This window comes from Denticeps clupeoides, chromosome 20 (genome assembly GCF_900700375.1).
Source record: "Denticeps clupeoides chromosome 20, fDenClu1.1, whole genome shotgun sequence".
In the NCBI taxonomy this organism is placed as follows: domain Eukaryota; kingdom Metazoa; phylum Chordata; class Actinopteri; order Clupeiformes; family Denticipitidae; genus Denticeps; species Denticeps clupeoides.
The window spans coordinates 9,778,735-9,792,578 of record NC_041726.1 but is presented as its reverse complement, the minus strand read 5'-3'; the positions used below and the strand labels follow the sequence as shown (position 1 = coordinate 9,792,578).

Here is a 13,844-nt window from a genome sequence, read left to right as displayed (position 1 = left end):
TAAGAAGTTCTTGAAGCATCAACTCACTTACAGTACCATTGAGAAGGAAGCCTTGGCTTTGTTGCTGTCATTGCAACATTTTGAAGTTCATGCCAACTTTCATTCCTTTTGTAGTATTTAATCTCTTGTCTTCATCACCAGAATGAAAAACGTCAATCAGCGTCTAATTTTTTTGTGATCAACAGTAAATGTTGAATTTTTAGCGGTGGGGGTGTTACGTCCTGGTTTTTATGTGGTGTGTTTCTGTTCTGTGTTCGTGTTGTGTTTGCAGGATGCCCACCTGTTCCTGCTGTGGACAGCCAGAATAAAGGGAGCCTCAGTTTCCTTTTTCGGGGCTGCCCTTGCCGTGCCATCTTACACCGCCCACCTCCCTAGCATTTCCCGATTGCATCATTTCCGGTTCCCCCTGCGCTTCCCCTAGGAGGCGATGCAACTTGTTGTGTCTGCCTGCTTTTGTTTGTCGTTATTCATTGTAATTTGTTTCCTATGTATTTCTTCTTTATTCATTTATCTGTTTTTTTTTGGTAATAAAATACTGGTTAAATTTCTCAGTTTCTGGTTAAATTTCTCAGATATGGGCCGTACCCCTAGATCAATTTATCATGGGAGACCCTACCAGGGGCCCCAAGGGCCCCAGACAACATCCTAGGATGTTCCTAGGATCTTTAGGGCTCTCAAACTCTTCCACCATGATAAGGTGACGGTTCAAGGAGGAAGGGTTACAGATGTGATCTGAGAAACAGGGAGTCTAATTATGTCACTTCACTATGTACCGTCTAACATATATGTAGTAGAAATGTGTACAAATGTAGATAAATCTCCCTTGGACTTGAGCTTAAAGGTGACCGAGCTGCTCCCCACTAGCTTTTCCTCACTCCTCTTCTGTCCTCTCCTCTCTAGTCTCATTTCCTCTCCTTTGTCCTCTCTTCTCTCCTCTTCTCTCCTGTCTTCTTTTTTTCTCCATTGTCCTCACTCCTTCCTCTCCCCTATCGTCTCATCTCCTCTCCTCTCCCTTATCCTCACTCCTTCCTCTCTCTTCTCGTCTCCTCTCCTCGGTTGAATGCGTGCTCTGAAGTGACCCATTTTCCTGTGATCCAGTGGTGTCCATCTCCCCGCCGCGTTCTGTGATTGGTTCTGCACGATGCAGCCTCCACGTCTAAAGTTCAGTTATTACCAGCGCCACTGGGCTAAAATCAGGGCAGCTGCTTGCTGTAGTGCAGCACAGTACAACGTACTGCAACGTACATGGGAGGAAGAAACTGTAGATTCAGATCTCCTATTAATAGACACTGTTAAAACTGTATACCTGCTACTAATGAAACCAATTTGTAGTAGAATTCTAGGTAACGGCCCCTTACGTAATTCCCAGCAGTGGCTGCAGGCGGTTCCTCCTCCACTGACCCTTTTGCCTTTTGATGTGTGTGTGTGTGTGTGTTTGTGTGTCCAACTAATTCATATGGTAATGTTTGCAGACAAAAAGCACACACACACACAACACTCAAATGAGAGTTGCTCTGGTGAAGCCCCGCCCTCTAATCACGTTACACGCCCCCATCCAGCTGAGATGCACACCGTCCTTTTTATTTTCTTCCCTGGACCCGCAGCTGTTAATTGGGTTGACGATTTTTGTGAATACCCGGAGTAAATCGGTAACTCGTCATCCTCGGGGGCTTAACAATAATGGACCATTAGATAACACACACGTGCACAGAAACTTGCAGATATATTTTTTCGGGCCTTTTCATTTTTGGGTGAAGCTGAGCTGTGACACCAGGGAGGCGACATGGCCTCAGGGTTACCAAGACAAGCACCAAAGACATCTTCAGCACGTTCCTCTCCTTTGTTCTCCACACACACACATTTCGCTTGTCCCAGCCCCCCAGGTCTGGGGATAATGGCCGTGTCCAGGACCAACAGATGGGTCCTACCCCGACTGCACTTCTCTCCCTTTATAAACCGGGTTTTTCTGCTGCCCAGTGTCACCCTCAAAACTGTCCATAAATCATCAGAAGATTAAAAAAAAGGGACAGATTCTCATCAGACGAATGGATGCTGTAGAAGACACAGAAAAGGAGCGTGTGACCTCGACAAAAAATTTTGTCTCAATGCATGCTGGCCTGAGGTCAGTAGGAGGTTTCTGCTGCTGGCTTCGGTGATGAAGTTACTAGGAGAGGAGGCCCCACCCGGGGAAAAAAATCACAGTGTCTCACAATCTGTACCACATCAGCATACAAGGATCTTTGTACAAGGATGAACAGATGTATTACATAAATGAAAGTGAAGTGACTGAGTTTAGTGAAAATTTGTCACCCACTACGTCGCCAGCATGAAGACACAGCTGACATCATGACGTCTCCATTTTAACCAGGCCAAACTACAAGACGCTCAGATGCATGATGTGAATCGGTGCATGGTCCATTGTCATTGGGCTGAAATGATGTTCTCTTGAGCCAATGGTGTTGCAGATGGTGCATGTATATTCCATCATCACGCACGATTCATGAGTGACGTTTACCGCATGCCATGTATACCATCTGGTGACATGACCTTATAGTTTCATATATTTTATTATTGTTATACTATATCAGTATGTATTTATTGACAGGTCCATTTCTGAGGGTATTTGGGGGAGTGGTGATGTCACAGTGATGGGGACAGGAAGAATGGAAATGAGTGTTAAGCTACTCTGTGTGTTCATGTTTATAATGACTTGTTATATAATGTTTGGTTTAAATACAGGGATTCTGAGTAGGAAGCGCCTGATGCAGTGCATTGTGGGTAGAAGGCGCTCTGTCCCAGGTGTGCAAGCATGAGAACAACAGTACCCGCTGAGAACTCGGATTTGAAGGCACTAGGCTTCGCCCCCCACCCCCCAGTCACCCCACCATCTTCTGTCTGTCTTACCAGATGGGCAGCTGTCTGAACAGATGTTTTAAGTGTTTAACTGACGAGTCGGCAGCGGGAGGGGTGTGGCTTTAAAAAACAGCTCTGATCTGAGCATCAGACTGGCCGCGTCTCAGCCACCACCGCAGCATCTCCTGAGGTCAGAGGTCACGCCATACGAAACCCTACCATCCCCCACGCATGGAGTGCTTGTCAAATGTAAACAAGCTGTGCTGTGCTGGTGCACCACCTGCTGTCCGTTTTTCGCAAGTGCAGCATTACGTCACCCCCACCTGGTGTCTCTTCATCTGCAGGCGTCAACCTTGGACTAAATGACATTTTCAGATGCCTTCAAATCTTTGAACAACTAGGGAGTTGTTCCTATTTGTCCAGAGAGGGTCCCACTGAGTGGGAAGTGCCCACTGAGACATAATGCTTGTACATTTGGGCTATTCAAAAAATAAATGGTGGTGGTTGTTGTTGGTTCACCAATGGCTGCTGCTAAAAAAGTGCTGGTCAAAGTTTCGAAAATTTCGAATGACTATGAAACAGCCAGTAGGAATTCATAACAGGACAACCTTCACACCATATCCAAGCAAGTTCGATTTTCCTCTTATCATCTTATTTTTGGCTAATGTCTTTCTGTACACTTCCAAAGTTAAAATAGTTTTCCAGGTGAGGTTATTACAACACTTTATTTATTTATTTCATATTAATAATAATAAAGACACATGAGTGGTTATTATATTCCAGTGTGTGTGCAAATAGACAAATGCATCAGAATCTGTACATCAACAGTGTGGTTCTGAGTTAACGGTCTGTGTCACCATGGCGATTATTCCTCCACATCCAGCCAGGTATTATGTACAGCATCAACCGCGGCTCGTACCTGCCCTGATGAATTATGACTCAAGTCCGATATTCTCACCAATGTTCCGAATTTCAGACCCGTGGTAGATCGGTGAAATGCTGGGTTCCAAGAGCTGATATTTTCAACGTCTAGTCAGGACCAAATCACGTTTTAAGGTTTTATGACAATGGAGCTAAATATGGACTCATTTCTACAAAATAGTTTATTTCACCAGGCGAGGCTAGTTCCACAGTTCGCTTCATGGATTATGCAGTTACAGCAATTATAATGTGTCATTATGATTTGTGATAATTTGGTATGAATGGTGATGTTCTTACAATATTATCATAATTCCCGTTTTGGTGGGGATCAGGAATGCAGCCACATTCTAATCCAGCCACATTCCTCAGACGTTCCTCAGAAACACACATGGTACCGTATTCACCCCCGTAGAGGGCCAGGACCAGCATAGTGGCTCTGATCAGAGACGTATGGTACAGTAGAGTACAGTAGTGTCACATGTCTAGTGTCATCAAACTCACACACACGTTAGTGTGTATCATTCCACAGCTCAGCATCAGGTAGTCCCCACATCCCGAGCTCCTGTCACCCGGAAGCACGGCTGGTGTGACCCCAGTCCCTCGATCACCCCGAAACGTCCCCTCCGGCCCGCCGGTGAAGTGCTGCAGGCCCCGCCAGGCCTTACGGTCCGCCCTTCCCCTCTGAGCCTTCGGGAGGGGGCGGGGCCTCCTCTGACGTTGGGGACTGTGCGTCCCTGGGCCCGTCTGTGGGACAACATGAACTCAGTCACCCTGTACATGTATTCCAAAGTGAAATGTAAAGTGGAGAGCAGCAGGGGGCGCTGTCACCTGTCAGGGCCAGCTCGCCCAGTTTGAGGGGCAGGTCGGAGGGGCTGACCCCCGCCGGGGAGCCCAGGATGTCCGGCAGTGCGTTCCGCCGCCCGGCGCGACCAGAGGCTGCGAAGTCCAGCACTGGCTCCACCTCAGTCATCTCGGCGACCTCAGGTGACCTGGGAGAGACGCGCCGGGAGGACAATTATTCAAACTTCATGGTTTACTTTATCATGCCCACAAACATGAACTCTATTCATGGCCATAAATTATTAATTATTATTGCATTTTAAATATGAAATAATGCAGGGGAAACTATGCTCAGCTGCAGTAACGGGTTAAAGAAATATATCATACACATTTATATTAAAGATGAAACTTTTTTTTCGGTGTGATTATTGTTTGGACAGAGGAGCTGCAGACACGCCCCAGGCTACTCGTCTCCTGAGGGACACCTGATGACGCTCTGCTTGCTCACAGTCCTACAGAACTTCAGACGTTCTGGTCGTGGTCAGCGCCATGCTGCTGTCATGGTAACCAGACGTTCTGGGTTCAACAGTGAACTCTTTCAGCTAGAGTCTGTGTATATAAACGCACACACTGCATATTATATTATATTTATTATACAAAATATACTATACACTGATTGGCCGTAACATTATGAGATGGACATTTGAATTTCTGGATAATTTGTGTTGTGATTGAAGCCATAAAAAGGACAAGTGTACGGATCTAGCATCTCCAGAACCGCAGCTCTTGGTGTGCAGTGGTCAGGAAGGAGAACTGGTGACGTGGGTACAGGATCATAGCCCAGGAAGGGTGTTCACGCTGGAAATGGGCAGTCGAGCATCAGAACCGGAACAGGTCCTGGTCTGATCATGTGGAGAAGACAGCAGGATGCACTATGGGATGTGATGGATCAATGGAGGCTCCACCTCACCACTCACAACTATTGACAGTTGAAAGTTAATTAATTGTCACATGTGACACACCACAGCACAGCACAGCACACGGTGACAGTGAAATGTGTCCCCTGCATTTAAGTTGATCACTTACACAATTTGCATATTTTTTAAAAAGAATGTTTTTGGGGGCGGGGTGATATGGCCTAGAAAAAATGATCATGATACACATCTCCATACCTTGAAATTTTCTCCAAATCACTGCATTAATGCACAATTTGGCCCTTTATTGCATAAAATGACACCAATATAATGCAATAAAGTCGTCCGCCTCCACCTTCTAATTAATGTCTCTGAAATTGTGTGGGCTTTAACTTCTCTCCGCTGTCAAGCTGGCAGCAGACTCGACGCAGCGCTGCACTTTCAAACCCTGTTCGCCTGAAGACTGATCTTTCGCTGCACAGTTTTACCTCGTCACCAATGGAAATAAGGCGTGGAAGCGGCTCTGACACAAAGATGGAGGAGAGGTTGATTCGAAGATGATTGTAAACAATATAATTCAACCGCTCCTACCACGAGACTCCACAAAAACGAAAATCGTGCATGTGCTGGGAGAGTTTTATGATTTGATGGGGCAGAGAATCGAACCGCGAAAGCAAAGTACATGCTGTCTGTCTTACAATGACGTTGCAAGGCGTTACAGTAACGTTACAATAACGTTACAAGGATTTATACATCGCAGGTCGAACGAGCCACGATACACCGATTGTATTCAATATATCGCTTACCCCTAGTACATTTCTATGAACCCAAGTGATTAAAGGAGGGAAGTGCAAACCAAACACACACACACACAAAGTTGCTGTTTCTATGGTAACATAAAAAGACACCTCTGGCAGACAAATGTGTGAGTCAAGGCTCTAGCGTTCATCTTCCTCTCTCAGCTCTTTAAATAAACCACATCTCTTTTGTAACTCCTTATTTTCTTGTCTTCATCCTGCTAAACACACACACACACATACACACTCAGGTTTTCCATCTGTTCGTTTTCTTCTCGGCTCGCGTTTGTGTGTGCTGACGACCTCGCTCCCCCCCACACGTGAGGATGTCACACCCACAGGTGGTGAGGTGACCCTGAGGATTCCGGGTAGTAGATTCTAAAGTTTGTGAAGGGGGGGGGAGTCATTAGCCGTTTAAAAAGGGGAGGAGCCTGTAGGCATGTCTGACAGCTCTCACACACACACACACACTACCTCCACCTCCTGTCAATATGTCACATGGCCAGGTGCATGGCATTATTATGGACTGATATTTACATTTACAGCATTTATCAGACGCCCTTATCCAGAGCGACTTACATTCAGTAGTTACAGGGACAGTCCCCCCCTGGAGACACTCAGGGTTAAGTGTCTTGCTCAGGGACACAATGGTAGTGAGTGGGATTTGAACCTGGGTCTTCTGATTTATAGGCGAGTGTGTTACCCACTAGGCTACTACCATCCATTATAACATATCAGACCATGCCCAACATGCTAATTATCAGCGCTTTAATTATGACTGAATAAAATCTTGTGATTGGTGCTGTAATGGTGGAAGATTTAGTTGGAATAAGAGTCCGGATGCGGCTGCCACGTTAATAACATGTATTTCCTGAATAACGAAGCGAAGCTGCTGCTTCTGGACATGCCGTGATGCTAATCGCTCCGGTCACAGCCCCTTTTTTTCTCGCCCGTCTTATAGCGGGCGACACGCTGCAATTAGCATCCAGCAGGTCCGCAGCTACTGAATAATCAGGAGCCTCAGACACGACCCCTAAACCCCCGGAATGAACGCCTCTATGAGGGACCCATTCGCATGGCGGTCCGTAGAACGTACCTCAGAGCTCAAGAAGCAGGTGGTGGAGCCTCCTTGGACTGGAGTTATGAGCAACTGGCTGCCGAATCACCAGTCATCTGTTCATTATTCTAACCTGACGGACATGAGGAGAACGCTTCTATCTTCTCAGCACGGTCATTAAACTTGTTAAACCGCCCAACCCACCCGTACCGGTTCCCTTTCACCACGCAGTCACCCCAGAGCACAGCCAGTCACACTCGGCTCCGATCAATCGCAACCAAGATAACACTTCCGAAACACAGACAAGCCGCACTTCATTCTCTGCGTACAGCGTGATCTGTTGAGAGGGCCAGGCCCCGCCTAGATGAGGACCTGCGGTCCACACGGGGCTTCGGTCAGGGTCTTTTCAGCACCACGGACAGAACCTGACCAGACAGAACATCCTACACATCATCCTTCACATCAGCACCCATACACGTCACAACCAGACTTATGCTTTGGCTAGCCCAGACAGGGTTAGGGGCGTGGCCACTGATGTCAAAAGCTTCAATTAAAGTGCTATTTGTAGTGGGCGTGGTCCCAAGGTGGCTGCAGCAGAGATCATGTTCGTGGTTTTGCCGTGTTATTCCATCAGTCCAAGACCGCCGGTGTTGCACGCACACACGCACACACTTGAGGTGACATCATTTCAAGCCAATCAGAGCACCTGTTCAATTTGGCCCCTGGGGGCCTCGGGCATGTAGTAAACTGTTGATGGGAGGGTAGAGGAGGAGGAGGATGATGATGATGAAAGACACTGTGTTAATAGAACTCCTGTTCTATTAATAGCGGCTCCGATCTTGTGCGCTACACCTCTCCCCGCTTCCATGGCAACGGCGCTATTGAAATCGCCCGCCCTTATGGGTTGAGACAGCAGTTCTGGGCGGTCGTTTGAGAACCGTGATGCTCTGATCATGAAAAGGAGAGCTCACTGAACATGTACACATACACACACACATCATCGTAGTCGTCATCATCATCAGCTCGACTTGTCTCGACTCGGCCGCACCACCTCGGTGCCCAGGTGTGATGGAGACTGGCTCCACCCTCAGAGTGCGAACACCAAAAATCAGTTGGTCTCTGCAGCCTCGGGCAAAACTGGCACCATTGCGTCACTTTACATTCCGATTGGTGCTGTTCTGCTCTGGCCTCTGTGCTCACAGCATATCTCTCAAACACACACACACACACTGACGCTGGCCAGTGCAGGGCACCCAAAGTAGGTCAGGCCTGTAGCGTGGACTTTATTCGGTCATTGCAGTCACATTTTCACTCTCTGCCGATTTAACGAGTTGCCATGGGGACAGTAAAACAATGAAACTGGGCAACCAGCTCCACCCAGTACCTCCGTTATTTTGTCACTGAGGCGGATAAAATGACAGTGTGTCACTCATTTGAAATGTTTCATGTGATAGAATAAACGCTCGCATGGACTCATCACCTGAAGGTGGGCGTGTCGGCGGCGCCTGGAGTACTGGAGTGGCAACCATTCGTTTTTTCTTGCTCGGGAGAGCACATGCACTTAACCTGCAATAAAACCGATGTGTTGAACTTAATTTACTGTAAATGCATCTGATTGGCTGCCGTTTGCATTGCGTTTGAAAAATTTTAACTTTTTTTTTTTTTTTTTTGACGGACCCTCAATTCACCCACAAACCTCTTTCACACACTTAACTCAGTAAGCTTAAGAATTTAATTGCAATTAACTGTAAAATTATTTGCTAAAGTTAATCATATTTGCACATAGTTAAATCAAAATTTTCTTTTGCAAGTGTGTAATCCTGTCCCGTTTTATTCCCACAAGAACATGCTGCTTATAAAAATACAAAATAAGCAACAGTTAATTCCGGAGGCAAATTCTTCAAAAAAGTCTGAACATTTACATCATTTACCAGACGCCCTTATCCAGAGCGACTCACAATCAGTAGTTACAGGGACAGTCCCCCCCTGGAGCAACTTGGGGTTAAGTGTCATGCTCAGGGACACAATGGTAGTAAGTGGGATTCGAACCCGGGTCTTCTGGTTCATAGGCGAGTGTGTTACCCACTAGGCTACTACCAACCCTGGCACTAACTCCTGTTCTTCCACGGCAGGTGGTGAGCCAAATAAATACTGAGTATTAATTAGTGCAGGGGGTTTATTACTTTTCACAGGGATTTCTCTGAACACCACGGTTCATAGTCCATTTACATTCGCCGTTCAAAGCCACACCCACCCTGTACTTTTTACAAGCCCTATGTGTGATGTCACCTACTACAGAACACACGTGGTAATGGATATGGAGTGGTGCGACGGTATACTTAGTTAATTAGTTAAAAGTTAGTTAGTTAGGTGTGTAAAGCCTTTAAAAAAAAAATTACATGTTTTTTAAAAAAATCTTATTGATGTATTTATTTTTTATTAAGCTGCAATACAGGGAAAATAACATTTGCAGTGATGTGTACATTTAGTAATTATACATTTATTTAACATATCGCAATACTAATCTCAGTAATCACAATATGACTTTTCTCAAATCATGCAGCCCCAAAACAAGAAACTAAAAATATTGCAGTCGCCCCCTAGTGGTTGCTGCACTATCGGTAATGTGCCTGGTAACATTGACAAAGGTTGAAAAATAGCATAAATATGAAAGGAAAATGCATATGAATTAAAAATGAATGAAAGTGAATTAAATAATAATATATTACTTAATATAAAATACAGTTATCTGGCCCTCACAGTGTCCCTCACGAAGGGACAAATGTTGTTGACAACCTCGATGAAGGGACTTAAACTGGATGAAAGTGGCCTTAAAAGAAGACTTAAACCTGCAGAAACACTGAAATTCACGATAGAAAATATGGTAACATGCATTCCAAATGTTTGCAGTCAAGGTCTCAGTAATTCCCAACATGCCTGTTGAATCATGGAGGACAAATTATGCAAATGTACACAATGAACAAAACACACACTCTTTTGCTTCAATATTACTGGTTCGCACCAATATTTCAGGCCATAAAATCACCAAAGGGTCACTCCTCACTATAACACACACACACACACACACACACACACACCAGCCGCCGTCCCAGTTCAGGCTTAACTGGCTCCATCTGACTGTAGTGACTGTAAAGGTCACCCTCATTACACTCAGCACAGAGCAGCGCTTCACCTCCTTAATGACCATCGCACCCCGCCGGACAGAGGGCCGGCTGTGTAATAAACGGCAAACTCTCCCCTCTCAACTCCCATCCACCAGATAATACGGGAAAAAAAAAAAAAAAAAGGCCGCCACTGATCTGCTGAAAATGAAAAGGCCCTGCGGGATGCAGGAGACCCCGGGAGCTGGATTCTGTTCATGGGCGGGCCAATTCAATTCTCTTTTTACAAAGTGTTTCAGCGCTGTTTCTTAAACCCACTTAAAGGCATTTAATGCCACGATAAAAAAAAAAACGTCATTGTCTTGGGTAAATTCATACAAATAAAGGCTGTTTAAATACAGTAGAATACTGAGTGGGACGTTCTGATTGGCTGAGAGTGCACCTTATTACAGGGTTTATAGTTGCAGTCACATGATCAGCTGCTAATAAAAGACATAGCCTGGGAACAACAGTCAGAGATGAGATCTCATCATGGAAAATCTATCTAAAATTTATCTGTAACTAACAAAACATTCGTAGATTCCTAAAAAGCTGTTTTGAATAGAATGCATTATTTTTGGGTAATGTGCAACATGTGCTCAGAACCATACAAGAAGAGGCTGCTTTCATCTGTCAGTCACAGAACCACGCCCACTGCCAACACCAACGCGCAGATCATCAGCGCTTCCAAGCTTATGGGTGAATGGTCGACCACGACACGTGTGCAGTAATTTAAATCCGTTTTCCAAGTTCATCTGGTTTCATCTGCCTCGCTGCAGGGACTACAGGGAAACGCCGGCCTTGTAGAGCAATACGTCACTAAAGGTCGACGACCCTTGGAGGACTGATGGCTGCGGTGACATCTTAATAGGACACTAAGATTTTCCTGATTCACCCCAATCATCCTTTAGAAAACTATCAAAAGATGTGCACTTCATGCAAAATAATGATCAGCATCCGGACACTAAACAGATGGAGCGCTGGACAAAAAGCTTGTGTTCAACAGGAAGTGCCCTCAGGGCCGTGCGGGCAGGTCCACCGCTACCTCGTATATACGTTGTCTTCCTCGCCGCTGGCCTCGACCGGCTTAAGAACAGAGAGAAGCGAATCCGCCGAGGAAAGTGAAGGCCCACGTGATCTCAGAGACATTAACTCCAGATGGAGGTGGACAACTTCCAAAGAAAAACTTATTGAAATTGAAGTGATTGTCATTGTGAAACACTGCAGCACAGCACACGGTGACACGAAATGTGTCCTTCTGTACATGTCTGTGCCATTCTGAATGCTTTAATAGGTCTCCAGATCGAAATGAAGTACATTACAGGACACGGCTAGTCTGTTAGCATGAAAGTGAAAGTAAAGTGATTGTCATTGTAAAACACTGCAGCACAGCACACGGTGACACACGAAATGTGTCCTCTGCTTTTAACCAACACCCTTGGTGAGCAGTGGGCAGCCATGACAGGCGCCCGGGGAGCAGTGTGTGGGGACGGTGCTTTTGCTCAGTGGCACCTCAGTGGAACCTTGGCGGGTCGGGATTCGAACCGCCAACCTTCTGATTACGGGGCCGCTTCCTTAACCGCCCGCACATCTTAATTTTCGTTAAAGTCTCTGCGACAAAATCAACCCACGAACTGGATCTCATTGTTTGCTGCTTCAGACTAGCGACCTAACGAAGAACATCAGCGCGCTCCACCTGTATCTCAGGAAGGACTCACCCATAAATGATAGTACGTGTAGGTAAGCGTCACAAAATGCATGCTCTGCACCCAGCTTGAGCAAACATTAACAGCATTTATCAGACGCCCTTATCCAGAGCGACTTACAATCAGTAGTGTAGCAGCTTAGGGTTAACACAGGGTTAAGTGTCCTGCTCAGGGACACAATGGTAGTTGGTGGGATTTGAACCTGGGTCTTCTGGTTCACAAGCGAGTGTGTTACCCACTAGGCCACTACCACCCTCTCAGCACCTTCCTGCGATGTCAGAAATGGCTCGATGAGGTTGTTAAAAGTGTCCCCTTGCTTCCAACTGGGACTGCAGCGTATCAGGAAGACCATCGTGTATCATGAGGCCAACATCATATCAACGTATCAGGAACATTTCTAGGGCCGACTCCCTGCCTGGCGACACCCACAATTCTGCAATCTGCACAAAATTACAACCTGTGGTCCTGCAGGGACTGAGGTCCCTCTGAGACATATTAGGACGAGAACCAGGTCCATTCGGCCCGAGGTGGTGGGCAGGAAGATAACTCCACCCACCTGACCACGCGGCCAGCCAATCAGCGCCGGCCTCTAATTGTAAATTAGAAAGCGGAGCTCGGTTCGGTTAGATTGACAGGGGCCCTGCGTCCAAACTTCGCGTCTGGGTTCCCCGAATCTGGACCAAATGAACTCGCACCACCCGCCGGAGCCCGAAAAGCGGGTGACTTTCAAAGGAAGAAACGGGGATTCAAATTAAAACGCGCATGCTGTCGACATTTGAACCTGGAAACAGGTCCGTCCTTCTGTCCGTCCGCCCGCCCACCCGCGGATTTGTTTATTGCTCTCACCGGAGCGACAGGTTGGATAAAATCGCCGTCACTTACCAAACGTCTCCAACGCAGGACTACGCGGATTTCTGCGCTTTAAAACGAATATTTCGTCCTGTTTTCGTCCATCTGGGAGGGTTGTCCGCGCTCCACGTTCGGTCCTACGTCTGGAGACGCGCTCAGGACGAGATCATGTGGACCGAACCACCGCTGCGAACCGCGGGGGGGATGAGCGCCCATATAACTTATAACTTCCCGCCCATCGCCTGTCAGAATGCGAGTATCCACTCGTTGCCGCTCTAAAACACCGCGACGCAGACCGAATCACGCATCCTTTCCGTCTCCTGCGTCTCTGCGACGTTAGCGCTCACCGCGCTCCTCGGGCACGGAGATGGTACCGTCCAAGCAGGGAAAAGGCGGGACCGCCCCGCGTTCTTCAGGTCTTATCAACAGGTACGGAATTTTAACATATTATCCGTTTCTCGTTCACGCCGAGAATACCAATGAAAATAACGAATCCCTCCGTGACAGATCCCTCTGTTCAATTATTCACACCCTACATTTCATTTTCTTTACACTGTAACCTGAATCTGTTTGACCAAAATGTGGAATTTAATCCTTCTTAATTATTAGGATGCGCTGTATTAGCCTGACAGCGGTCATAAAACAGGACTCTCAGAATTTTAGACAAAATCGTGGGTAAAAAAAAAAAACAAAATGAATAAATATCAAAATCAGAGTGTATGTTTTATGAAAAATAATTTCAGAAGACGAGACCAAAGTCAGTCTTGGATCTTTTTTTACCCTGCATTCTGCATGTGAAATAACAG

At 46.4% G+C, this 13,844-nt stretch overlaps 1 protein-coding gene across 1 annotated transcript; it reads right to left on the bottom strand.

Moving 5' to 3' along the window:
- Nucleotides 1–3,938: 3,938 nt before the first annotated feature.
- Nucleotides 3,939–13,392, bottom strand: LOC114770715 (cAMP-dependent protein kinase inhibitor beta-like). Its single transcript, XM_028964847.1, has 3 exons — nucleotides 13,072–13,392; nucleotides 4,603–4,763; nucleotides 3,939–4,518 (listed from the first exon to the last, which is right to left on the bottom strand). The coding sequence occupies exons 2-3, from the start codon at nucleotides 4,742–4,744 to the stop codon at nucleotides 4,436–4,438; spliced, it is 225 nt and encodes a 74-aa protein (XP_028820680.1). The 5' UTR covers nucleotides 4,745–4,763; nucleotides 13,072–13,392; the 3' UTR covers nucleotides 3,939–4,435.
- Between the last annotated feature and the right edge of the window lie 452 nt (nucleotides 13,393–13,844).